The 24,630-nt window shown below is 45.5% G+C and overlaps 2 protein-coding genes across 5 annotated transcripts; one reads left to right on the top strand and one right to left on the bottom strand.

Moving 5' to 3' along the window:
- Positions 1 to 1,110: 1,110 nt before the first annotated feature.
- On the bottom strand, positions 1,111 to 8,523 carry proza (protein Z, vitamin K-dependent plasma glycoprotein a). 4 transcript variants are annotated; one of them, XM_078083810.1, is made up of 10 exons: positions 8,298 to 8,484; positions 5,614 to 5,797; positions 4,433 to 4,567; positions 3,811 to 3,968; positions 3,631 to 3,655; positions 3,432 to 3,545; positions 3,174 to 3,308; positions 2,910 to 3,025; positions 2,712 to 2,829; positions 1,111 to 2,007 (listed from the first exon to the last, which is right to left on the bottom strand). In XM_078083810.1, the coding sequence occupies exons 3-10, from the start codon at positions 4,509 to 4,511 to the stop codon at positions 1,478 to 1,480; spliced, it is 1,275 nt and encodes a 424-aa protein (XP_077939936.1). In that variant the 5' UTR covers positions 4,512 to 4,567; positions 5,614 to 5,797; positions 8,298 to 8,484; the 3' UTR covers positions 1,111 to 1,477. The 4 variants fall into 4 exon arrangements, with proteins under 4 accessions (XP_077939936.1, XP_077939937.1, XP_040045939.2 ...); XM_078083811.1 differs by having other exon boundaries at positions 4,433 to 4,539; positions 8,298 to 8,455; XM_040190005.2 differs by lacking the exon at positions 5,614 to 5,797 and having other exon boundaries at positions 8,298 to 8,523.
- Positions 8,524 to 10,235: 1,712 nt separating this feature from the next.
- gpr139 (G protein-coupled receptor 139) lies at positions 10,236 to 19,938 on the top strand. Its single transcript, XM_040190013.2, has 2 exons — positions 10,236 to 10,523; positions 18,788 to 19,938. The coding sequence occupies exons 1-2, from the start codon at positions 10,376 to 10,378 to the stop codon at positions 19,798 to 19,800; spliced, it is 1,161 nt and encodes a 386-aa protein (XP_040045947.1). The 5' UTR covers positions 10,236 to 10,375; the 3' UTR covers positions 19,801 to 19,938.
- The last annotated feature ends 4,692 nt before the right edge of the window (positions 19,939 to 24,630 follow it).

Raw genomic sequence — 24,630 nt, forward strand, 5'->3', positions numbered from 1 at the left:
TTTAAACCGCACCGATCGAGAAGTGGCAGGCCAGGTTTTTCTGTTATGTGGCGTCTCTTACTCTCTCTCTTGCCCATTCTTCCCCTTCTCTCTTCCTGCACGGCCTTGTTCACCAGGGAGGCTGTGAGGAGACTGCAGAGGGGCGGGTTTGTGTGGGAAAATGTTGCCAGACAACACAGGGGTATGTGACAGAGGGCCAGCCAACATCGCCTAATTTACATATATATTTTTTAAGAGCTACAGTAACTACTGTTGAGCTGCAGATTCAATGCTTTCCTTATCGTACTTATAGTAACTAGTTTTAAGACAGGTATAAATGGAAATAGAAGAGCCTTTAAATTTAAATACCCATCTGTCATCATTAGGGTTTTTTTTCAAATGTACTTGTCCTTGACCATTTTAACCCTTCTGTTTCAAGTACTTTGTGTGTTCTTATCTGCATGCTATTAGCCCTGGTAAAGTGGAAGCCAATCAGTTGGTTCAGACCAGAATGTCTCCACATCTGAGGGATGGATTGACTAAATATTTCGTACCTACCTACATGGTCCCCAGGCGAATGTAGCCGAACCCGGCTCAAGCTATTGAATGCCCAACATTTCAGTCAGTCTCAGGATCTAGAGTAATCCCTTTTCACATTCACTAGGCCCCTCATAGATCAACATCCACACAAAGCCTTTTATAATGATATGGTTTAGCAAATATTAACTGCAAAACTAATGACGTTCTTACCAGTGTTTAAAGATCAACTATGTCAGCATACTAACTTGCTAATCTAAGAGGCAAAATATGGTTGACATTATACCCACTAAACATCTGCATGTTACAGACTCATGTGTACACACCATACACACACTTAATCTTGTTTTTGCTATTTCATAGCTTAGATGTCGCATCATAATGTTTTTTGTAGTGGTCCGTTGGTTGGGTTTGTAGAAGGGCCCTTTGGTTTTGTTTAACTACTGCTTGTTTTATCTTATATGTGTTATCTTAGGACCTACGAGGCAACATCTGACAGTATTTCCCAAAATGTACGATTTAAAAATATTTCTCAACATTTTCCAAAAACACTGCTGTATACTTCAGGCTGAAAATAACGACAGAACTGTCATCTGGTGTGTTGTTAAGGTTTATTACATTCACAGAAGTGTGAGTGTTTTACGAGGTGCATGTCAACCAGTACAATAGTTGTTAAAAATAACAAAACATAGAAGGTTATTAAAAGGTATGTCCACTTCACAAAACACATGCTGAATAATTCAATGCATTTCTTGCTGCTTTGACGCTCTGATGCAAAAGCACCACCTTGTGGATGAAGGAGGGACAGAAATAACCTAGAGTAAAACTTTACGGTTGTAAGGAGACTAATTTTAAAAGACAATATCTTGCAACTATTAAAGTAAAATGTTCATCTAATTGCCTGTTTTACTTGCATTACAATCATCCCCCTAAACTATAATGTTCTCCGTCACTGCCCCAGCTAACGGGAACCCATGAGAGCGTGCAGCCAGCCGAGGTAGCGAGACACCTTCTGGAAGACGTAGCCTTTGCTGCAGTCGGCCCCCACCGGATTGCTCACCACCCCGGTGAGGAAAAACACCTCCCTGTAGAGCGTGAGAAGGGGGCTGCCGGAGCTCATGGTGCAGTCAGCGTTGGTCTGGGGAGCGGTGCAGCCCATTTTGTTGGTCACCAGGTTGGGGTGGGCCTCCAGGCACTCAGGCAGGTGGCTGTATGCAAGTTGGTTAAGGGCGAGTGGCCCCTCGAAAACGGACCCCTGATTGGGTTCCTTCCAGCCGGTGACAAAGGCCGGTAACTCTCCCGACATCAAGACGCGCTCTGCGAAGCCCTTTTCTGGCAGACAGGCAGCAGTCACCTCCCTCTTAAACGTGATGCGGTCGCGGAGCTCAATCACAGCCAGGTCGTATTCGTGGCCGTCTTTAAAGCGCGGGTGGACGTGAACGCTTTTTACATACAGCTGCTCTCCGTCCTCAGAGTTGGTGCTGCGCTTGCCTGAGGAGGAGGTTAGACGTGACATTCAGGGGGATGGATTATTATTTGCTGACATATTATGTCAATAAATCCATGAATTGAAAAAATAAGAAGCACATTTGTGATGTAAATAACTGTTGGATGCAACCTGGTGGACCTCTGTGAACTGTGATCATTTGTCAATGACATTCTTTAGTGAAAATCCATTTTATGATAATAAGGAGATGAGTCAATTCATTCTCCAAATAGATGGCATGGAATGGAATTCTTTAATTGGATTTTGGTAAAGCTTTACAGTCTTACACAGTGGGTTCGATTCCACCCAGTGGCCTTTCTGTGTGGAGTCTGCATGTTCTCCCCGTGTCTGCGTGGGTTCTCTCCGGGTTCTCCGGCTTCCTCCCACAGTCCAAAGACATGCTCTAGGGATCAGGTTGATTGGGGACTCTAAATTGCCCGTAGTTGTGTGAATGGTTGTGTGTCTCTGTGTAGCCCTGCGATTGGCTGGCGACCAATCCAGGATGTACCCTGTCTATCGCCCGAAGTTGGCCGGGATGGACTCCAGCCCCCCCGTGACCCTGTGTGCAGGATAAGCGGTTTGACAATGGATGGATGGATAATGGGTATGTTTTTGTTTTGTTTCATTTAATCCTTGTTGTAGTGCGAGTTGTTTTTTTGTCTTTTTAGTAGTATCAGTAAAAGAATGATTCTGTGTTTTGTCAACTCACCGACCGCCACCTGGAAAGACTTGTATTTCTTGGTACACTGAGCCGAAGTCAAGACCAGGTTCTCCTTCAGAATGACGCCACTACAGAAACCTGCAGACTCTGGAGCCCTCAGAAGAGCCTGCAAACGAACACCATGACACGCAGCAATAATGACCTTAGTTTGTTTGGACCCCACATTGTCAGTTGGTGTTCTCCTACCTGCCAGGGACACTCTGAAGATGAACAGCTGAGTCCTTCAAAGTTGCTGCGAACATTGCTGGAAACTCTTTCATTCCACTGCCTCAGGCTGTATACCTTACCACAAGGGTAAGGAACTGCAGGAAGAACGTCAGATGGTTAAAAGGACTTTTTCTAACGACGTCATTTCTGAAACGGAAATTGTTATTAGCCGTCTTTTGTTGGAGGGCGGACAAATCCATTTATGTTTGAGTTGGGCTCAAACACTGGGAGCAACAGGCGTACCTGCCGGCTCACACTTATCCCTGGTCGTGCGGCTGAGCTTCCATCCGCGCGCGCAGGAGCACTCATAGGACGTGTAGCCAGGTTTGCAGAACTGGGAGCACCCCGTCTTGTTCTTCCAGGTGCACAGAGTCTGGTCTGCATGGCAAAGAACAAAAAAAAAACAGGAAAAGAAAAAATCAGGCGTTTGCGGCATTCACAAACCGGTTGTGGGCTAAATTAACAACGGCGGTCACGCTGAACTTGAGGTCACCTCCTCACCGTTTTCACAGTGGACCCCTGTGAAACCCGACTTGCAGACGCAGTCGTAGCCTCCCACGCTATCTGAACACATGGCTCCATTCTTGCAGGGATTCTCTGCGCACTGGTCTCCGTCTAAACACGGACAGATGGTCGTTGAGAAGATGTAATGTACTGCTAATGACTGAAGCCAAAAAACATTTTAAAAGGCAGCGCTCACCAATGTAGACAGCCCAGAAGATATCCTGCCGGAGAAAATATGCATGATAAGTGCACAGTTGATCGTAATTCACAGAGTGCGTTGAAATAGAGGCAGAGACAAAGCGAAGAGAAGGCACGGAGAGGTTTTGAAGTGAAGGATGCACCCTTAGGGCGACAACAGTGAAGTCCCAGAGCTCACCGTGCGATACGAGTCCTGGAAGATCTTTCTGGCCTCCTCGTAGCTGCACACTTTCTCCATGCAGACCTGCTCCAGGCTGGAAGTTTGTCCTGCTCCAGGCTGGACGTTCCTCTTCTGACGGGAGATCACGGAGCTCGCCTGCTGTTTGTCCAGGAACACTGGTGGAATAGTTAATGTCTCAGCCGTGTTCCTGTGAGGAGACTCGTGGCTTGTGCAGATCTTGTGTGAGAGGCAAATACAGTTTTTGGGAGTTCTGATACAGCGGCGTTGACATTTTTGAATCAATAAATGTGTATTTCTTGCTATTTTACAGATCACAAATACCCTGATTTGTTTAAGTGAGAATGCAGATCATTTCATTCGCATGAATCTTTGAGTTTAGGATTTTTGTCATGAACCTGCATTAATCTGCACCAAATAAATCTTTAACTAACCCAAATATGCAACATCACGTCCACTGAGGCGAAAGCCACCACCCTGCAGCTCTCAACTCGTCATCGAGACTGTGCCACATCATATACTCAGCATGCTGCCATCTTGACCTCTTTTTAATTCCTCGCTGCTCTTTCAGATTAGACCATTGTTGAGTGCTGCAGACCCGGCTCCTCGTGGACTCTCTCACCTGCGTGGGGGGTCTGAACAGCTGCCATGGCCCCCGCCAGCAGACACAGCAGAGCGGCAGATGTGGTGCAGGAGCGCATGTTGACGGGAAGCGTTATCCGAGTTGAGCTGTCGGTGCAGCGAGGATCAATGTGTCCTACGAACAGGAAGAGCACGTTGTTGACATGATGCACGGGACGATGGAGAAAGAGAAAATTAGATGTAGAAGCACATTATAGTGTGAGGCCTGGTTCAAGGTTCGTTGAAGGTTTACTGGACAAAGATTGCGTCATGATTGCATTCATGATAAGACAACAACACAGCAGAAATAATGGGATGGGTATTTAGGTTATGATTTATTAAAGGAAAAAAATCATATAACTCCTTTTCAATTAATAAGTTATAAAGAGTTTTAAAATCTCCAAAGCATGAGGTCATGTGTCAAAGTGTCAAACTCTCTTTAGAGCTAAAATACAACTCTTATTCCTGGAATGTAGGTGGCTTTATTTGTATAGAAAGTGCAGAACATCACAAAGTTGTTCAGAAAGAAATAAAAAAACAGACAGACACATAGAGTTAGAAGGATGAAAAAAGCCATGAAATGATTATTAATAAATAATCCAAGTAAATTCAAACCTCCCGGCCACAAGGACACGCCATAGTGTAGTTACATGCTCAGAAATCCTTATAACGGGTTGATTCATTCAATAATGAACGAGCATCCAGTAAATGACATGAAGCTGTTCAGCATGAGTGATTGTGCAGTTTTTCTGCAGCAGGTCATCGTTGTACTGCAGCCGACTTGAAGGGCCGCAGCGACTTTCTATTTATACATTGTTAACAAACATCTCACTTTTAATTTAATTGGCGTCTTCAGCACAAGTAGTCAGATCAACAAAGCACAATGCATGTATTGTTACGTTAGGGGAGCCTATGCTTCCTATCTGCGTAGATATTAAGTCTGGTAGCATTTAGCTCAATTTGGGGTAAATCCACAGAGAAAGACCCGGATGAACTGCAACGCATCTTCTGGGCTGCAGAAACGATCCCGATTCTGCTTTTCTACAAAACTGCTTCATTGTAACAGCCACAGATACAGTTAAATATTTACACACCCACCCTGTGTTTTCAGGGCGGGTCCAACATGGTTCCGAGTAACGGTACGAAACAACAACAACAGCAGCAGCAGCTGATTCTCGGTACCTTCGGTTACGGACTGAATCAAGGTACCGGCCCGGTCTGGTCCCTCTCTCTGTCCGCGGGTCCCTACGACACAACGTCCAGCAAGGATTGGGTCGATCGATCCAAAACAACAGATGACCACATCCGATTCTGCTCAGCGTTTTGTGGCTCTGGTGTAATGAAAAGGAACGGCCGCCAGAGGGCGCTGCGGGACAGAGCGCGCCGGCACAGAGGACGTGATCAAATTAGATTAAAAAAGGTCATCCTATAAGAAAGAATATCTGTGCTCAAGATGATCAATGCAGCTGGCTTCGTTCAATGCATAAAACATGACGTGAATATACCTATGACAGATAAATAGAAAATAGGCGGCACTGAAATATGATGGAATAAATAATAAATAGCAGCTCAGAGTCAGAGGTGGGGTTTTTTGGCATTTTTTTTAGAGATTTAATAACTAGTTGCTACTCAGATGAAATAGTGTATATGATCAGTACAGCACAATTTAAATGTTAAAGATTGAACCGGTGGTTTCCAACCTGCTTCCAAGCAACAATGAATCAGTGTGGTTGGGACTCTGTCATGTGTCTTGAGTTGTCGGTCGGCCAACTATCATTCAAATGTGTTTCATGTGCTTCACAAATGAATGAAATGGAAAGAATAGAGAAAAAAGCCAAATCTAAATTTAGGATTTTTTTCCACGGGATCTTGTTGGAGGGTCATTGACACGTTTAAGGTCACTCAGAACTTTTTATCTTGCCGGGTGATACAAAGGTGTCAGATTTTTTTTTCTGTCTTTTTTCAATTACTTGCCTTCTAATGAAAGAATTGGAGAGGGTAAAAATCATTCTGGTTGAATCACTCTTGACCCCATACTCAGACAAGACCAAAAACCTTTGGCAGTCACAAGGTAACAAGTGCAATATTAGTTTGGAAGCTTCTTAATCTTTGACCTGGGTTTAGTATGTATTCATGCATGTGACAAAATATATGCACATTTGCAAAAAAGTTAAATGATATACACATGCATTAAACATACGATTTAACCACTATTTTCCTCAGTAGTGTGATCGGAATCAGGAACTGCACACAAAATAGGATGCTGTGATCAATAGCTTAAGCGTTACTGCAAACACACACACACACACACACACACACACACACACACACACACACACACATACACACACGTCTACAGCAAACAGCGAAAGACCTGATTGGGGCTCAACATAATCAGCTAAAGCCGACATGGGAAATTCAAAGTGGATTAGATAAGGCTATAAGGCTGCTTAGTTTTCTGCACAATGAAGAACAGTTTGTATCTCATATGTTTAAAAGCTTGTAAAAGCTTTAAAAAACCTCTAGTTCACTCGAGACGAGGTTATGAGCCCCTACTTAGAGCTATTGCATCCTTAATATCAAACTCTGCGACTGGCGACTTGCTTTCCGGACACAAAGTTACTCTTCAGTCGCCTTGTTTCGATGGGATTGTCTGCGAGAGCAATGTGATTTGTGGACAGGGCCGTGGGCCTTCAGGCTCAGCCCCCAACCGCGTCAAACCTCTCTCCGTTTCAAAAGTCTAATGATGGCGGTATTAGAAGCCTGCTCGGACCAGCTGGTCCCCAGTGGCGGACAGGGACAGGAGCTGGACTGCCCAGTCCAGGGAGACTCTTCTCTGAGTCCTCACTCAGCGGAAGGAGTGCCAGCCCTGACATGCAGAGCTCCAACTCCGTGTAAATGATTAAGATCGTAGTAATTTCCCTAGTGACTGTGGTCTGAGGTGAAATCTCAGTTGTTGTTGAGTAGATGCACATGTTCATACATCCGATAATGATTTGTTGACCGTTGAGGGCAATGGCGTGTATGCCCCAAACTCAATTCCTCGCTGCCCATTCACCTTCAAATTCCGGGTTCAATTTTACAGGCGAGCTAAACAAACATCCATCCCAGGACCCATTCATTATTAATGTCACCCGCTGTATGACAGCTTCCTGATGAACAACCGGCTGCAGAGGAAATCCTCTGTGACTCACCGTATGTGGTAATCTCAATTATTCTCCTCATTGCATCTTCTGCTTTTCATCACTTTTTAAAAAAAAAAACGTTTGGGCAATTGAAGCCGTGTCAGCAGGCCTTTGAACTAAGATGACATCATCAAAATGTCCGGTTGGTTCTTGAAGGTGCAGAATTCTCACCGGATCACGACCGCGAGCAACAGGTGCGTCAGTGTAACCGGTGACCGCGTTAACCGTTGACTTTGCACAACAATGTTGCCATCGTGCTCACTCTATGTCAATGGCTGTAGACCCTTTGGTATTTTGTCATTTCTACTGTGCTCCAGATATTCAGAGACTCTCTTATGCGAGCGTCACAATAAGCCGCTTTTCTGTGACGCTTGAGGCAATAACACCCGTTTTCTGCGTGTCTGAGCGTGTGCGCATTTGGGGAAACATGGCCGCGCTACACAGCCAGCAACGCATGAACTCCCATCACCTGGCCTGGTTTCGTTTTGCAGAGTCTCACCACATCGCACATGCAGAGTATCTGTTCGGTCCTGCGTCCAATCCCACGGCAAACAACGACCCGCGCGCAACACAATCACGCCTATATCAAAGCGCCGGAAGATTGCGGCGTAATCGAGTTTGTGTGACAAGGACCAATGATGATGTCGTGTTAAGTACTGGAGAGCGAGCGCGCACACTTACCGCTGTGGTTCTTTTTCTTTTCTTTTTTTTTTATTTCACAGCTGCGTTAGCTACTCTTGAAGAATCGCCTTCCCCTGTCCCTCATTTCTCGGTGATCAATTCACGTCGGCTGGCCATATTTTATTTAACGCTCTCAATCGCTGCGCTCGTCTCCCCCCCGAGTCCCCCGCGGCTCATTTGAACACGTGTAGGTGCGGAGCACATGATTGCTTCTTTACAATCTTCCCACTTGCCCTCACTGCTCCACACTTTGCCGTGGTGCCCCCCCCCCCCCCCCTCTGATGGGTGGAGGATGGTCAGGGTGCCACAATATGAAGCAGCTTTTCAGATGGTCCAGATCCCCTTTTTTGATCCCCCGCTTTGTTGCTTTTGACTCACCCACAAAAACCTCTTTCTTCTCCTCTTTCTTTGTGTAGAACCCTTTAACCCCGCCTGCCCTCAGGTCCTTGTTGCTGGAGAGGTGGTGTCGGCCTCGATGGTGCTGAGAGACAGAGATCAGGAGCACAGCTCGTAAACTCTCCAAAGGAAAGTGATGTTTCACTGGTTTATACTCACACTTAAGCTGCGCTCGAGCTCAGAGGAGTCTGTAAATGATTGACAGGAATAAGGAACACTACACATACACAATTCTGATGACATACGTCAAAACACGCAATTGTGAGATCTTAGAATAATAACAGTGTTTTGGGAGAATGAGAGTTTGTTTTAAATCATTAGTTGAAGAAAATAGACAGTAAAGACTTAATTATTACTTAAGTAAAGTTACATTTCCTTAGCAAAAAATCTCTTAATAACAGTGTCTAAGAAAATGTTCTACACATTTATTTCACCATTTTAGTTGTTTTGGGGGGCTTGGTTTATCGTTGGTCAAACAAACAGTTTCCACCTTTCATCTTGTTTAAAGAAAAGACTATTAAGAGCCAATTCATAATTCATAAACTCTCCAGCATTGTATTCCCCAAATGCATCGCCTGGTGAAAGCAGCGTCCTGTTTCTGAAAAAAATTATGAGAAAAAAATGTCTTATGTTCTAGTCTTATGTTCACAACAGTCTTTTTAGACTAAATAACTTATGGACCTATTGTGAAAATGGATAAATGAATCTGCTGCGAGCCTGACGAGGCAGAGAATGGAGTATTTCTTAAGAAGGAATATTGTGATTTTCAGTGTCAGCCTTCATCTCATTAGCAGTTCACACTGCATGGCAAATTAGATTGAGCCGCCATTACCAACCCCCACTCCCCCACACACACACACACACACCCACTCCCCCACACACACACACACACACACACACACTCCCACACACATGTATTTATACTGTATGTAACGTTTATAATATGCAAACAGGATTGTAGGTTGATGTTTGGATCCTTGTTTTTGTGGATAAATGGTCAAAGAAACACTGACAATATGACACGAGAAAAAAAACACACTACATTCTTCACGACTTCACCTCTATTTTATCTTTTCCCATCTGTCAAATCCTCATCAGTTTAATAGTCTCTTTGTGTTCACTGCCCTCAAACTGGAACCTCTCTTTTTCTCTCGGAGCATCCCTCCCCTCTGCAGCCTCAGGCTCTGTCACTCTCCCTCACTTTCTGGTCTCTAGCGTGCCTTTGCTCTCCATCTACCTTCCTCCCTGTTTCCTTCTTCTCCTCCCTCTCTTCCTCCTCCTCCTCCTCCTCCTCCCGCTGCGCTCTCGACTCTCGCTCTCATTCCCCCTCGCTCACACACTCGGGCAGCATCCTCTCCATTTCTACCTTCATACTCACCTCCTCCCACCTCCCTCTCCGCTTTGCTCCTGTCGCCTCCTTCCCTCACCATCACCTACTAACACCCATCATCTCTCGCAACCCCCCCCCCGTCTCTTGTCTCCCTCCACCCTCTCCTCCATTTCTCCCCTCTTTCTCACGCACCCAACCTTGTTGCCTCGCGCAAACTCGCGCGCACACTCATGCTGATTGGCACCCAAGGACGGAGCACCCTCTCCGCTGCGCCGGCGACCAGGCGGTTTCGCTCGCGGGGCCAGGCTTCTGAAAACTGAGCGCGGCTGAGGAAGAGGACGAGGAAGAGGCCATGGAGCACAGCCACATCTTCCCAGTTTTCTCCCCAAACGGGAGCACCTGGAGCCCGGGACAGCATCCCACTGAGTTTGCACAGGCATGTCCTCTCGGACCGCTGCCCGTCATCTACTACAGTGTCCTGCTCTGCCTCGGCCTCCCGGGTAAGAGAATGCGCGCGCACGCCACTGTGTGTGTTTTGTTTGCGTGTCTAATCCACGGCATGCCTCGCTCTGTGTTGATCACGCTGGCAGGGGTCACGCTTTGTGTCTTGATTTGTTGTGCACCCGTCTGTAGGTTTGAAGGAGTGATTACAGTGTCACTCTCTGCAGACACACACTGGTTGTTTGGGTTTTTTTTGTCGTTCTGACCTTGTGGCAAATCACTTGTTCATGCGTACGTACGTTGTATGCTTTTTGTCCGTGCTCGTGCCTGTGTCTTTGGGGATAAACGTGTCTCTTTAGTTGGACATCTTCAAGCACTGAACAATAAAGGGAAACCAGGATGTTTAAAATATGTTTATTAAACCTTGAAACTGCACAGTTTTAGCTTATCTGTGCATGAGAGATTGTGTGCGTAATGACTCAGACTTGACCTCGGGGACAAGTGGGTTACATGACTCTTGCTGATGACACGAATTAATGACACTTCCTTGTTGCGTCCTCGCCATTGACTGATTAGTTCTCTCACACTCGCCGTCGGACCCATTTACCGCCTCTCCCCCGCTGCGTGATCTATGAGCGCTGACCTGGCCTCACAGGTGGAAGCAAAGTGACGTGTGCATGTATGTGTGTGTGTGTGTGTGTGTGTGATCAGGAATGTGTGTCTGTGCGAGGGACAGACACAGACGGGAAACGCAAGGTCGAATGAAAGAGAAAAGGTGTGGGTTCCTAATCAGAGGTCGGGTTTCACATGTCGAAACTGCCCACTCGATGGTGGGAGAGACATTTCCTCCGTTTCTGTCACCAAAATGCAGGTTTATTTCTCTCAGGGTCAATTAGCGTTCAGGTTTTTCACTATTCAACCCTGATTCTGACGAGCACAATCGCTTTTTCTGCCTTATTTTTCTTAACATATAAGATTGGAATATATTTTCCGTGATCTCTCCCAAGATTGTGAGCGAGATGCTATCACCAACCAAAGCGTCTCTATTTCATAACGAACCCGCTGTGCAAAGTGAAAAAGCTTTGTACGCCAAGAATGAAGTCGCTCCTCGAGATTTGCAGACCTGTAAAAGTAAAAGTCTTTCCTTCTGATGAAATCGTCCAATTAATTCAAATCATGTTTTGCACAAGCAATTCTCCCTTGTGTCATTTCAAGTTTCTCCTGCTTCAGGAGTTTTACAAATTCCGTTCCTCGGTCGTCTTTACAAATGTGATTGAGGCCGTTGGTTTAATCGCACAGTAATAATAAACGGGGCGTGTAACGCAATCCTACAGCGGCTGTTTGAATTAATGTGTGAATGCGGGCGCACTCGTACTTTGCAGCAGCCGAGATTAACTTATTCAATCTTCGTGACGTTCCACTCGGGCTGAACCATGCATCTTTCATGAGCGCGGCACGCGTGAGTAGTAACGGGCCTGACCTACAGACCCACTCGGATTCTGCACTCGGGATGGAGTCTGGCACCTCCATCGCCAGCCCTGCATCCAGGCTTTCGGGGAGACGTCCACGTGTCCGTGCGTTTCCCGCCCCAGCAGTCAGTGAGTGGGGGGGGTCACATCGAAAACACAGATTTAAGGATGAAAAGATGATGCAAGGTGATAGGAAAAGGGGAGGATAAGCCTCGCGAAGCGGGGGATGATTACCGCTGATGATGAATGATGAACCCGCATCTCAGGATGGACTATGAGGAATACAAAGACACCCGGGAGAAGAGGAGCAGAATGACAAGGAGAGTGATAACAGCGGAGCCAGTGAAGTAGCACACCCGAGCCCTGAGTAGGGGCAGCCACAGACGGCGGAGCCACATTTTTAATTAATCGCTAACTCTCTTTATTTCTCTCTCTGCTCGCTGCAGCGCAGTGCTTGAGACAGGACAGACGTGCGCTGGCATAACAAACAGCGCAATGAAGCTTTCGCCTGCTTTGCCTCCTTCTTTGACGCGCAGAAGTGAGGCCTGCTCTTCGTCCGGTACAGTATGTCTCATCAAACATTCAAAGCCGTGACGCATAGTGTACAGTTTGTGGAGGATGATGAGGGGTTCTGGTGCGACGCAAAGCGGATGTGCAAGTAAAGCCGCTCTGAACATCCGGGCCCAGACAGCCGCTTCCGTGCGAATTTATGTAAGTTAAACATTTTTCTACACGAGCAGTTCTTCTGGTGGAGGTTGTTTTTTTCCCCTCTTTACCTGAATTTTACCTAAAGAGGCTTGCGGTTAAACTATTTAGAAACGTGTTCACGTGTCATTACGGCAGAACATTAAGAACATTTAATTAAAATCTAATGTATTCTCATTAATAATTTTTTATTATTATTTAATTAGTCATCAGGGTCTTGTTAAATCATTTTTTTTAACCAAAACTTACAGTTTACCCTCATAACAAAAACATAACACTAAATTTACACTTCCATGAAATGCATATTTGATGTTACTGTATGAATGTCAATTTGTTCTTTATTTATTCATGATTATAATATGGCTTTCAAGTCGTGTGACAACAATCCATATTCAGGCTTTCATGTAGATTTGATGGGTTTCAAATGAACAGTGTATTTGATGTCCCCAGTTCCTGTGTTTGAAGATTCAGAAGAAAAGCAGAAAACAGAGACACAAAATAACCCCAAAAAGAAAAAAACTACTACAAAGAGAAACAAAATGACCAAAATAATAATCAATAACGATAGATAGATAGATAGTTCCTTTATTGATCCCACAAAGATACCGTTTTCTTGCTAGAGCAGCATTTATATACAGTATACAGGTTAAGAAATAGGTAAAAAATTGAATAATATGAAATCAACTTTTCAAGGTTTCAGCTAAATAGGACGACACACTTCAGCTGCGTCTCCACTCAGGGGCCCCTCGTCTCGTAACACGCTCGAGGCCCGAGGAAGCGACAACGAGAGGTTGTACGGAGTTGAGACGTGTGAACATCGTGTGTGTGTGTGTACAGATTGTGTGCGACTCGACTCCTCCACCTCGAACACGCCGGACGCCACGCACTCCACGCTGTGCCGGTGCGTTCCTTCCCTCTTCCTTGATGACTCTCACGGCGACTCTTCCACAGCAAACACGAGCGTTGAAAAAAAAACACCCTCCGCTCCCACTTATCCGCCCTCCAGACGGGGTGAAGTGTTTGGGGATGTTGACCGCGCAACAACACTCTGTTCCACCTGGCGGCGCGTACCAGGAGAGAGTAGCTGCTTAATGAAGAGCTGGGCCCGAGTGATTTGCAGTTCCCACTATTGATCTATTAATTAATCTGCAACAGCGACACGGCATCTGTGGTGGAATGTGGGCTCGTTAACGGACACCATCACTCCAAAAGTGGAGTTCAGGACCAGTGGACGAAGAGAGAAATAATGTGTTCAAACGTAGACATCGGGGGGGGAAAAGATAGAAACTATAAAGTAGATGAGACGTAGGAGCTCTGGTTCGTCTCCAGAACAAAGTGTGTCAGCTTGTCGTGGGGGGGAGACGAGCCAGAGAGGCCTCGGGAGGACAGAGGAGGCGAGAGGGGAGGAAGGTGTGTGTTTAAAGCAGTAAATCAGAGATGGTGTCGGTGCGGCGAGAGAGTTGACTTTGTTTGACCTGTGTGACGAAAAAGCTGCCGCCACTGCGGCAATCCCAGATTCCTGTGTCGTCGGACTTGGGGGGGGGGGGGGGGGGGGTTCTTTCGACGACGGCAGCAAATCAATCCGAGGATGATTACAGTGCGGCGATCGGGACGTTTCATCTTCCATCCGCTTCGCCCCCCTTAACGCACCTCCGTTAATCATCTGCTTCTCGCCTTCATTCTCCAACAAAATCTCCCCATGTGAGTATTTTCAGCCTTTTTCAAGGCTGAAAGCTCATGAAAGAACGTTTGGAGAAGCTCCAAAAGCACTTCATCATGGTGAGCATTGTTTATGAATCCTTTAAACAGAATGAGCTGAGTTGTCAGTCTGCAGCATCTCATTACCGGCCGCACGGTCGGCTGTGAGGTAAAGACAGTCGTCTCCTCACACCTTTCAAATGAGGGGCTGTAAGAGGTGAGCAGAGGCAGAGCACTGCAGTAGCATCAATGTCAGTAGCAGCAAGCCGGGCTTCTCTCTCTTAATATGCCCATATTCTTTATTACCTCTTTTCATTTTTCTATGAGCTCCCTCTACTTTCCTCGTTAACTCTCAGATGAAAACCATCAAGGTGATGCTCACAGTAATATGATCACATTGTCATAGCGTTACAAGCCAGCTCATTGCAAATTCATAGAGATATTAATGATCAATTCATGGAAGATTCTATGTTTTTTTTCTCCATTTTAAACAGCTTTAAAGCATGTCCCTAAAAATATAATTCGATCTTCACTGCGTGTTCCTTTAGTGGCTTTTGCAGTGGGGATGTGGTCCTGGTTTTCGTTTGGGGGAATTAAGGAATCGCCCTGCTTTATGTCCGGCGTGACACTTAGAGAAGACAAAAGGGGAATGGTTGTCATCAGGAACAAAGTGCTTGTGACCTTTGAAGCGAGCTTTGATATTCACCCCCTCTCTGTCTCTCGCCTCTCTTCCTTTCCTCCCACCTCACATCTCATGTGCCTCGTTCCGTGTTTCCATCTAATCCTCCCCTCAGTCCCCTCTCTCTTTTTCAACCACCGGTGACCTTACCTACACCTCACCTTCCATCTCCTCATCCCTCTCTTCTTCACTCATCTCGTCTTATTAGCTTCCCGATAAGCCGCCAAAGCCAAACCTCAATTTTCTCCAAATAACAAAAAAAAAGAAATCTTTAATAGCAAATGTACCTTTTCGATGTGTTTTTTTTCTAGTTTTATATTCTTACACATTTGTTAGTGTAATACGAGGCCTGAGAGGAAGACTATGTTCAGCATCTCATGTCCTGCCAGCGGTTTTGAGGGGTTAAGATGCACGGTGTCGTCTGTCGACAGCCTATCGGAACACGTCCCTTTAGCGGTGGGATGAGTCAGCCTCGTTACACACCTCGGGGGAGCGCGCTGTGCCTTCTCTTTTCCCACTAAACAACGTCAATGGCCCTGTCTCTCGTCACATTAGGAGAGCAGCAGGGGGAGTGCAGACACAAACAGACAGGGAGGGTCACCCATGTAACACACACACACACACACAAACGTAGTCAGACGGACAAACACACAGCAGCCCATTATCTGTCCTACAGGTCGTTCTAATCCCCACTCGGCTGGAGATGCTTATTTTTTGTAGCAAGAAAAAAAGAAGAAAAAAAAAAGGGTTGCTGACCCATTGCCCGTGCGTCTGTCTGTGTCCGGGCGCGAGCTGCACGTCCCTCTCTGCGCGTGCACGGATGCGTCTTCTTGTGGACCATGTCTGCGCGGATGTGCAGCTTTCTACCCTCGAGACAAAGTAGAGAAGTCAATTGAAACGAATGGGCTTCAAGCTGGCTCAAGCTAAATAGAAATGTCATGGCCGCTACGGATCCCCTTTGTTTGTCTGCGGAAGGTCCCGTCTCACCGGGGAGCACCGAGCACAATAATGCCCATGCAGTGACAGTCGACGCCTTACTGTTTCCATTTCATGCCACCCCTCTCTTTTAAGCAGTCAGCGCATAAAGAAGAGATAAAGGGAGAGAATTGACGGATAGAGGTACAATAGAGAGTGAGGCTATGGATTAAATGTGATGTACATTGTGCAGGATTAGTATTGTGTCTCCACCTGGAAGTTTATGAGCAGCTCAGAGCTTAGCAGCAGAGCTCTCCTGGTGCAAAGAACACAAACACTGATAAGATCATTTGGATGAAGCAGATGAGAGTCTGCAGGTGTGTGTGTGTGAGGTAAGCTGCATGATGACAGCTGCGAGAGGCTGGCGGATGGAAAACAACACGTACAACAGTTTTCATGTACAATTTAGCACTGCGTTGTTATAACATGGTCAGAATGGTGAACCTCACTTCTGTAGTGCCAAAGGCCCATAAAACAGACTTTAATGTGTAAAATCGGTGGAGTTAACCAATATACTGCATGCATTGGTACTCACCGTTTAACCTTGGAACGTAGAGTACACCGAACATGAAGACGTTTATGTGTTTGTGTAAATCAACACATTTTGACTACATAGTCCTAACTTACTTTGTCAGCTTAGCCGTACACACAAATACAAAACCAGTCTGAGGTTAACCTGAGATTAAATGTACTGTGGCTCAATTTGCTTCTGCCTTCAAAAAAACCAGAACGGAATAAGAATCAGACAGAAATTGTGGCTGAAAACAAAGAATCAATATCACACACGACACAAGATTCAGCATGAAAGCTGTTTAACTTGTCAGTGCAGAGGTTGGTGTGATGTACAAGCGAGGGTGTCTGTAACGATGGGGCGTGTGGTGCAATCCAGCACCCTACACGAACAAATATAATGGCTTGTTGAGTGTTATTAACCTCTCTGACATCTCATTTATGTTATTGATCATTTATGTTAATGCTTCAGCGCAAGTCTAATGTTGTTTGTGTGAATGTGTTAATGTCTGCGTGTGTGTGCGTGCATGTGTCTGTATTGGTGTGTGTTCTTCTGAAGTCTGGCAAGGACATCTTTAGTCATTACCTGGAGCCGGCTTTGAAATTCGTAATCAGCTGACAGCGGTTGAGGTTGTGAAGTGTGATGTACCAGACTCCCAGCTGCCATACTTAATCCAATTCAAGATCTACTACTGCAGCGGAGCAAAGGACCACAGAACACACACACACTCACACTGCATGGGCAGTGACAGCTGCTAAGTGCATTGATGTCTTAGTGATGCTGCGATGTAAATCGATGTCAGAGGCATCTCAATCGGACAAGTCTTCATGCTTAACCAGCAAGTTACACTAAGCTTGGTTAGCAACAGTAAATAATTGATTTGAATTGATGAACATTTGATCCTAGGTAGTTCAAGTAATACATCATGAAATAAGACTCCTTGGATGCATTGGAAAGGTATTGGTTTTCGCCTCAGAATTTTACACTACAAGTCACACATGTATTCCATATTATTTAGTACATTAAGAATATCATACACATAGAATGCATCTTGCAAAACATTTTTTGGATTACTGGATATTTTTCTGGATGCAAGCAAGCAATCTTTTCTAGCTATTTTGACCCAAGACCCTCTGCGCTTAAGATATGCAAGCAAAGGTAAATGCGCAGTTTTTTGAGAAAATATTATGTCCCAATTAAATGTATACTGCATGCATTAGCACTTTGTAGGCACAGTTCACAACCTGTGAAATCTATTGATGGGGATCACCTGAGAATGAAGTAATATACCAGAACAGGAGAAAAATGAAAAAATGACGTGGAATGAGGCTGTTCAGTACAATCCCCAAACTGCAGTTTCCCCTGAGAGGCGAAGAGCGGTGCTCCTCCTATCAGGCGAACGGAGGTCGTGTTTTGGTAGACGCGGCAGCGGAGTAAATCACATTCGGGCATTTGTGTCCACGTTCGTTTTAGCGAAAGATGAGAGCAGTGCTCCCCCCTCCTGGGCCATAGTCAGCCACCCTGTCTGTGAAAGAAAGTGATAGAGTTGGAACAAATAAACAAGAAGTTGAAGCGATGGAAACACTATCTTCGCCGCACGGGAGCGAAGGTATGGCGGCATGTGTCGGAAATTTGTATTGAAGATCAAAAAGCGAAGGAGAGACGGGGCGTCCTTGTGCTTTGTTTTAGGAAATGAATTGCCCGCGGCAGAGAGGCTGGCAGTAGTGGACCCAGCAGACTGCCAAAGCCGTGATGCTGCACGATGCCCTCCTGCTTTTGTTGTGGCTTTACTCTTTATTAAAGATAACAAAGTTGGCCAAAGGCCGAGGCAGATGCTGCTGGAATCACACAGCAGGTATGGGTGAAGAGGGAACACGGCGGTAGCAGCAAACAGAGGAAGGATTACACGGAGGGAGGGCTGGTTTGACCGGGTGCTTACTGGCTGGTTGCGATAACAGATCCCATGATGTGTGCGTGGTGCTGTTGATAGTGCTGATAATCTTAACACATAATTCAAAAATGGTTTTATTCTAATCTTTGTGTATTGCTTTGTGTATACTGTGTCGACTGCGCCTGTAGTTCACATCCTCTGCGCTGCGTTTGTATGTCCGCTCAATTGGCTGCTCACTAACACTCTTTTAACTTTTCTGTTTCCTTCCCTCGCTCTATCTGTGCACCTGTTGTTTTCCAATCTCATCATACGTTTTCCTTTCCCGCCATTTCTCTATTTCCTCCACCTTTTTGAATTCCATCACCTTCCTCCATCCCCTTCTTTCCTCCTTTCAGCTAACATCCTGACTGTGGTCATCCTGTCCCAGCTGGTGCTGCGTCGCCAGAAGTCCTCCTACAACTATCTCCTGGCTCTCGCGGCCGCCGACATCCTGGTGCTGCTCCTCATCGTGTTTGTCGACTTCATATTGGAGGATTTTATTTTGGGCACGGCGCTGCCTCCGTCCCTAAACAACGCGGTGCAGGTCCTGGAGTTCTCCTCCATCCACACCTCCATCTGGATCACCGTGCCTCTCACCATTGACCGCTACATCGCCGTGTGCCACCCGCTGCGCTACCACACCGTCTCCTTCCCGGCCCGCACGCGGAAGGTCATATTTGCCGTGTATGTCGGTTGCCTGATCTCCGCGGCTCCTTATTACTGGTGGCCTGAGCTGTGGCACAGCTTGCCCGGGGTGGGCAGCGGAGGAGGAGGAGGAGGAGAAGAAGTAGCAGCAGGAGGAGGAGACGAGAGAAACAAGAGAACCGTGGCCCAGCACGTCCTGGTGTGGGCCCACTGCGCCACCGTCTACCTCCTCCCCTGCACCGTCTTCTTCTCCCTGAACGCCGTCATCGTGCGCAAGCTGCGCCGGCGCCGCAACTGCTTCCGTCTGCGCGGCTACTCCACTGGCAAGACCACCGCCATCCTCCTCGCCATCACCTCCGTTTTTGCCGTTTTGTGGGCGCCGCGCACCCTCATGATCCTCTACCACTTCTACTCCCCGCCGCCGGCTTCACGGGGCGCCGGGCGACTGCTCCACGTGCTCACCGACCTGGCGAACATGCTCGCGTTGCTCAACACCGGGGTCAACTTCTTCCTGTACTGCTTCATCAGCAAGCGTTTCCGCGGCATGGCGGCCAACGTCCTGCGGGCCCTGGTCAACTGCCGGAAGCAGCCGCCGCCGTTCTACGCCAGCCACAACTTTTCCATCACAAGCAGCCCGTGGATCTCACCGGCCAACTCCCACTGCATTAAGATGCTGGTGTACCAGTATGACAAAAATGGGAAACCCGTCTGTATTTCCTCTTGAGTCCTCAGCCACCAGCGGCAGCGGCAGCCGGCGCCTCTCCCCCGCACCTCCTTCCCTCACCCCTCAGTTGTTGGGGCGCACATTGTCTCCTTGGTGACCAGCTTTGCCCGCGTGGGCGCGTGAGTCTTTTGAGGCTTGAAAATGTCAACACGCCCGGAGAGCACACAGGGGAGCGCTTGGCTAGCTTTGAGCGCTAACAAAGTTGGTTGGCTGGCTACGTGGAAAGGCAAACAGTTTTCACAAAGCGGCGACCAGCATCGAAAAAAGATGTTTATTGTTTCCCTCATGCAAAAAAAAACCCCAAAATGATGCAGCTACTAATGAGCGACCGACTCCTGACTCCCGGGATATCACCGTCATCTTTCAGTGACTTGAGCAACACAAAATAGACTTTTTCGTTGACGCTCTCTGTTGCACGATGCTGTAGACGGGAAGGATTTGTGCGTCCTTGTCCTGTTGGGAGTCATTTCCAGGAAAGCAATGGTGGATACCTCTGGTGGCCACTGAACATCTGAGAGGCACATCACTCAGGCAGAGGCATCGACGGTATCTCAAGAAATCCGAAAACAGCGCTGTCATTTTCCAGTTTAATATGCAGAAACCTTTGAAAGACATTTCGACTTCAACAAACAGCCCTGGCTGACTTTCCTCTTGCAGTTGGGCCAAGTTCATCCCAGCAGGCTCGTCTACAAGCCGGCGCTCGCTCTGGAAGTCAAATCAGTGATTGTTGTAGGATGAGTAGACTATTCCGCTTATTGTTGGTTCAATATTTATTATGGTAAACTTGACTGTTAGTGTTGCTTCACAAAAATCCAAAAGTCTCGTTAATCTAGCAATCCCATTTCCAATATTAGGTAGAGGAAGTTTCTGCTATTAGTAGATAGTCCTCTATTAGCTATTAATGGTACTTGGTGACTACTGTTAGCCATTAACTGAATGAATATATTGAATGTTGCACCTCCTCAACACTTTAGCTTTCTTAGCGACAGAGAGCAAAACAGAGAGGCAGAGAGGATTGTTTTCCCCGTCCAAGGTTTTCTGTCCAATGATGCAGCAGTGAATTTGGTCTCAGGGCCGCAGTGACACATTTCAGATCCGTTCATTCTGCTGCTGGCTGATGGAAATGGAGTTAAATTTTAAAACGACACACACTCACGTACATTGACACTGCCTCGGTGCCGCCCGAGTCCTGCCCAGTAACAGACGTTGACACACACACACACACTGTGCATTGGATGTCCCCTGTATTTCCCATAGAGGAGCACATTGAGATCAATGCACATCCATTCTGCAGACACCTCGCGGCATTAGCAGTCCTCATCTATCCAACAAGAATGGAGCTGCGCCAAAGGCTGTATGTCTGCTAATGCATTGAGATATCAGGCACGTCAGGCCCCGTTTTAATGGATGAGTCCTTAAATCAGATTTGGTTATTCTGTCATAGCTGGTCTCATGCCCCCACTACAAACGTCTGACACCTAGTTCAATTTTTTTTTTGCCTTTTTCTGCAATTCGAGCTGCCTGCATTGCACGCAGCTGGACTTGTGATCACAGCCTAATCGCTACCTTCCATTTGATTTGGACATAACAATGTGGTCATCAAATGAACTAAATTGCAAAAGGTGCCTTGTGATGCACGTATATGTGAAACAAAAAAATGTTCCATGAAACATGAACACAAAGTAATTTGTAGCAAGAAAGTCAACCTGCAGTAATTGTGCCGCTCTGAAAAGAACAAGCAATGAACGTTTGAAAAAAGCACATTAACGATTTTGAAACTTTATTGAAGAGCTCATAAAATAACACTGTAAAACTGTGTTTTTGACCTTTAAAAAGTGTCGTTCTTCATCCATCAACCTCACCTTCATGCATTGAAGGATTTTTAAATGTTGGCAATTTCCCCCCATAATGTGTCTTAGTAGGTGTCAAACCAGTGAAGTTGCCATTTTGCCAAGTTGCCATTTTGTAAGCATTTATAATGCTTAATTTGCACATCTAAACATGCAATTTCAGAAATCTTGTAATAGAAAAGTAATAGTTTGAATCAAAGTAACTAATTGGGAAGGTTTGGTAGAGAAGTATTAGTGTATGTTTACTCTATTAACCACACTATTTCTATCTATATTCTGAATTGTATGGTTGTTGACAGTATTATTGATTCATTCGGTAATAAAAATGGAGATATCTAAAATGCCTTCTGTCTTTGGACTTTGGGCTCCTTTACTCTCAATTTCTTTGTTCCTATTAAATTGATTTCCTCCAAATTGCTTGTTAACGAAGGAATACCTGTCACCGCTTGCTACTTACCTCACTTCACTCTGCAATCACCCCACGGCTCCCTCTTTCCTCCCACTTCACGTTGAATGCACTCGCTCAAAGTTAATTTCACAAGTGTCCTTTTTACTCGTTAACTGAAGCCTTGAAGCCTTGAAGACTTGCGGCTACATGTGCATACTGATCATACCGGGCCTAATTTCGCCTTAGAAAATGGATGCGAGCAGTTAGGGCCAGTGAGAAGAAGCTGCTGAATGTCAACAGTTATTTGATGTAAATTAAGACCAATATAGCATCAATAACTGCTAATTACTCGGCGACCTCCATCAGTCGAGATCAGGCGAGTCCATCAGTCATCCTCATCAACAAGTTTAGTATAACGGCACAAAAATATGTGATTTAATCAATACTGCCTAATGATCCAACCATGATCGTTAATAAAGTAATACTCTGTGATAAATGATTAAGGTTTCGGCCTGAGGAGCTCATGCCAGATCAATGTCGCCGTGACATTCATTTTGCGTGTTAACCCTTTACAGTGTTCCAGGCGATGTTAATGTGACGGATAACCGGCCGCCTGGGAACGAGGCAGCTTTAGGAAACCAAAGGGAACTGATGAGTAGGGGGAGTTGAGAGAGTGTCACATGCAGGTGTGTCTTTGTCTCCCACGTGAGGCCCTCGGGAGTGTGAGTATTAGTGTGTGTGTGTGTGTGTGTGTGTGTGTGTGTGTGTGTGTGTGTCTGTGTCTGTGTGTGTGTGTGTGTGTGGGGGGGGGGGGGGGTGATACCAAGAAATATTCCCTGTTAAGATCTATATTTTCTTCAGCCAGATATTAAAAAGATAACAAAACATAAATCAATCAGAATGTGAAATTGTGTTTTCTCTCTCATACCTCTCCGTCTATCTCTACCTGCTTAGCTCTACAATGTGTGTGCGTGCGTGCAAGTGCGTGTACATAATGTCCGTCTTAGACAGAAAGAAGCTTTAAAAAGTGTTTGTGCCATAGGACCTGCAATGTATGATATCGAATATGTATTTTTGGTCAATCATGATGAATATACGTACATACAGCACAGTGTTATAACAATATTACCATGAATGTACAACTGACGCTTCTGCCATTTTTGTTGGTATTTTTCAGATAGTGATTTTCTACACAATGACCATTTTTGAGTATTTTAACTTTCGTGAAGTTTCAAAACTGTGTTTTTTGATCGTACTGGAGTAACTATAGGCTTGCATAATTCAGTTATTTCCCTCTATTGAATGTATTGACAACATAAAGAGTGTGTATTACAGTTTGGATTCAAGAAATAAAGAACATTATCTCTCAACATTGAGACATAGTGCTTATTTGTGTTGATTTTTTGCACCCTCACAAATTGCTGGGATTAAACTAAAACTGTGTCTAGTAGTTACTGTTGAATTTTTAAAAATACGTTTGTTTTCTGGATAGTTCATATGTTAAATTAAACACTAATGTTAAATCACAAATTACGTTTTTTACAGTCAACAATCATGTAATTTGGCACTTTTGTTTTAGTTCTAGTTCTATTCTCACAATAAAACAATTACAAAAACTGTAATAGCTAACAAGTGAAATTTAAAAACTTTGGCTATGAACAAGAGTAAATCCAACATACGTTTCAAATCATTAGTTTTAATATTTTAATATTGACTTGGATTTCAAATCTTCTATTTTACTATTTCTTTAGATTAAACTCCCTCAGAAATCATATAGAGAAACAAGAAGTATCACCCATTTTCTTTAACTTAGTCCTTTTGTATTGCTTAATAGTGACTCATTCCAACCATAGCTGAACTAAATATTCATGTCTCCTGTCTCTAGGACAGAAATTCTGTCTTGCTTATTTACGTTTTAAATACTGATCCAACTGTTTGTGCAGCATCAAACTTATGTGAGCGGCACGCCAGGGTGTTTGCCTCCATCTGTGAGAGGATCAGTGAGGAGCAACATGTGCACGGCGACTGGACTCCTAAGTATCCTAAATTCACAGCAGAGCACTTACTAGTTCTACATCCACATCGCTGCTGCCTGTTTACAGTGTGATTTGTTATTGCGATATCAGTTTTGTTATGATTCACTGTACAATGCAGTGACAAACAGGGCTGTGCAGATCCACAGCACCAGCTCAAATGTAACAATACAGGTGATAATCACAAGCTCACGAGAAAGGTGATTCAGCGGTGTGTGTGTGTGTTTGTGACCAATTAAAGTCTTGACAGCAACGCTGACTCAGTCGACACTTTGTCCCCGTCAAGATAAGTGGGAAACATGGTGTGTACATGAGATCAAACACACAAAGATATTATCAGCCTAAAATCACCTCTGCTTGAACTTAAAGCAACACAAGTGTGTCACTTTTTTAAACTCCCTCCGGTGACAACCGCAGGCGCGCTCAGCCAATCAGCGCTCATATTCACAGTCCAGCAATCGTCAAACCACCAGGCTCACAACAGGGCAATTAACACCAAGAACAGTCCTGCCAAACACAGCTCACTGCTTACTGACATTTCCCTGCAGATGCAATCAAA

The sequence above is a fragment of the Gasterosteus aculeatus genome, chromosome 11, assembly GCF_964276395.1.
Source record: "Gasterosteus aculeatus chromosome 11, fGasAcu3.hap1.1, whole genome shotgun sequence".
In the NCBI taxonomy this organism is placed as follows: Eukaryota; Metazoa; Chordata; class Actinopteri; order Perciformes; family Gasterosteidae; genus Gasterosteus; species Gasterosteus aculeatus.

Bases quoted from the DNA above. Each gene is read 5' to 3' on its own strand.
- gpr139 (XM_040190013.2), top strand. From the start codon at position 10,376: ATGGAGCACAGCCACATCTTCCCAGTTTTCTCCCCAAACGGGAGCACC. The intron at 10,524-18,787 runs GTAAGAGAATGC...TCCTCCTTTCAG, and splicing joins GCTCTGCCTCGGCCTCCCGG to CTAACATCCTGACTGTGGTC.
- proza (XM_040190005.2), bottom strand. From the start codon at position 4,511: ATGCGCTCCTGCACCACATCTGCCGCTCTGCTGTGTCTGCTGGCGGGG. The intron at 3,546-3,630 runs GTGAGCGCTGCC...GTCCGTGTTTAG, and splicing joins CTTCTGGGCTGTCTACATTG to ACGGAGACCAGTGCGCAGAG. The intron at 2,008-2,711 runs GTGAGTTGACAA...CCTCCTCCTCAG, and splicing joins GTCTTTCCAGGTGGCGGTCG to GCAAGCGCAGCACCAACTCT.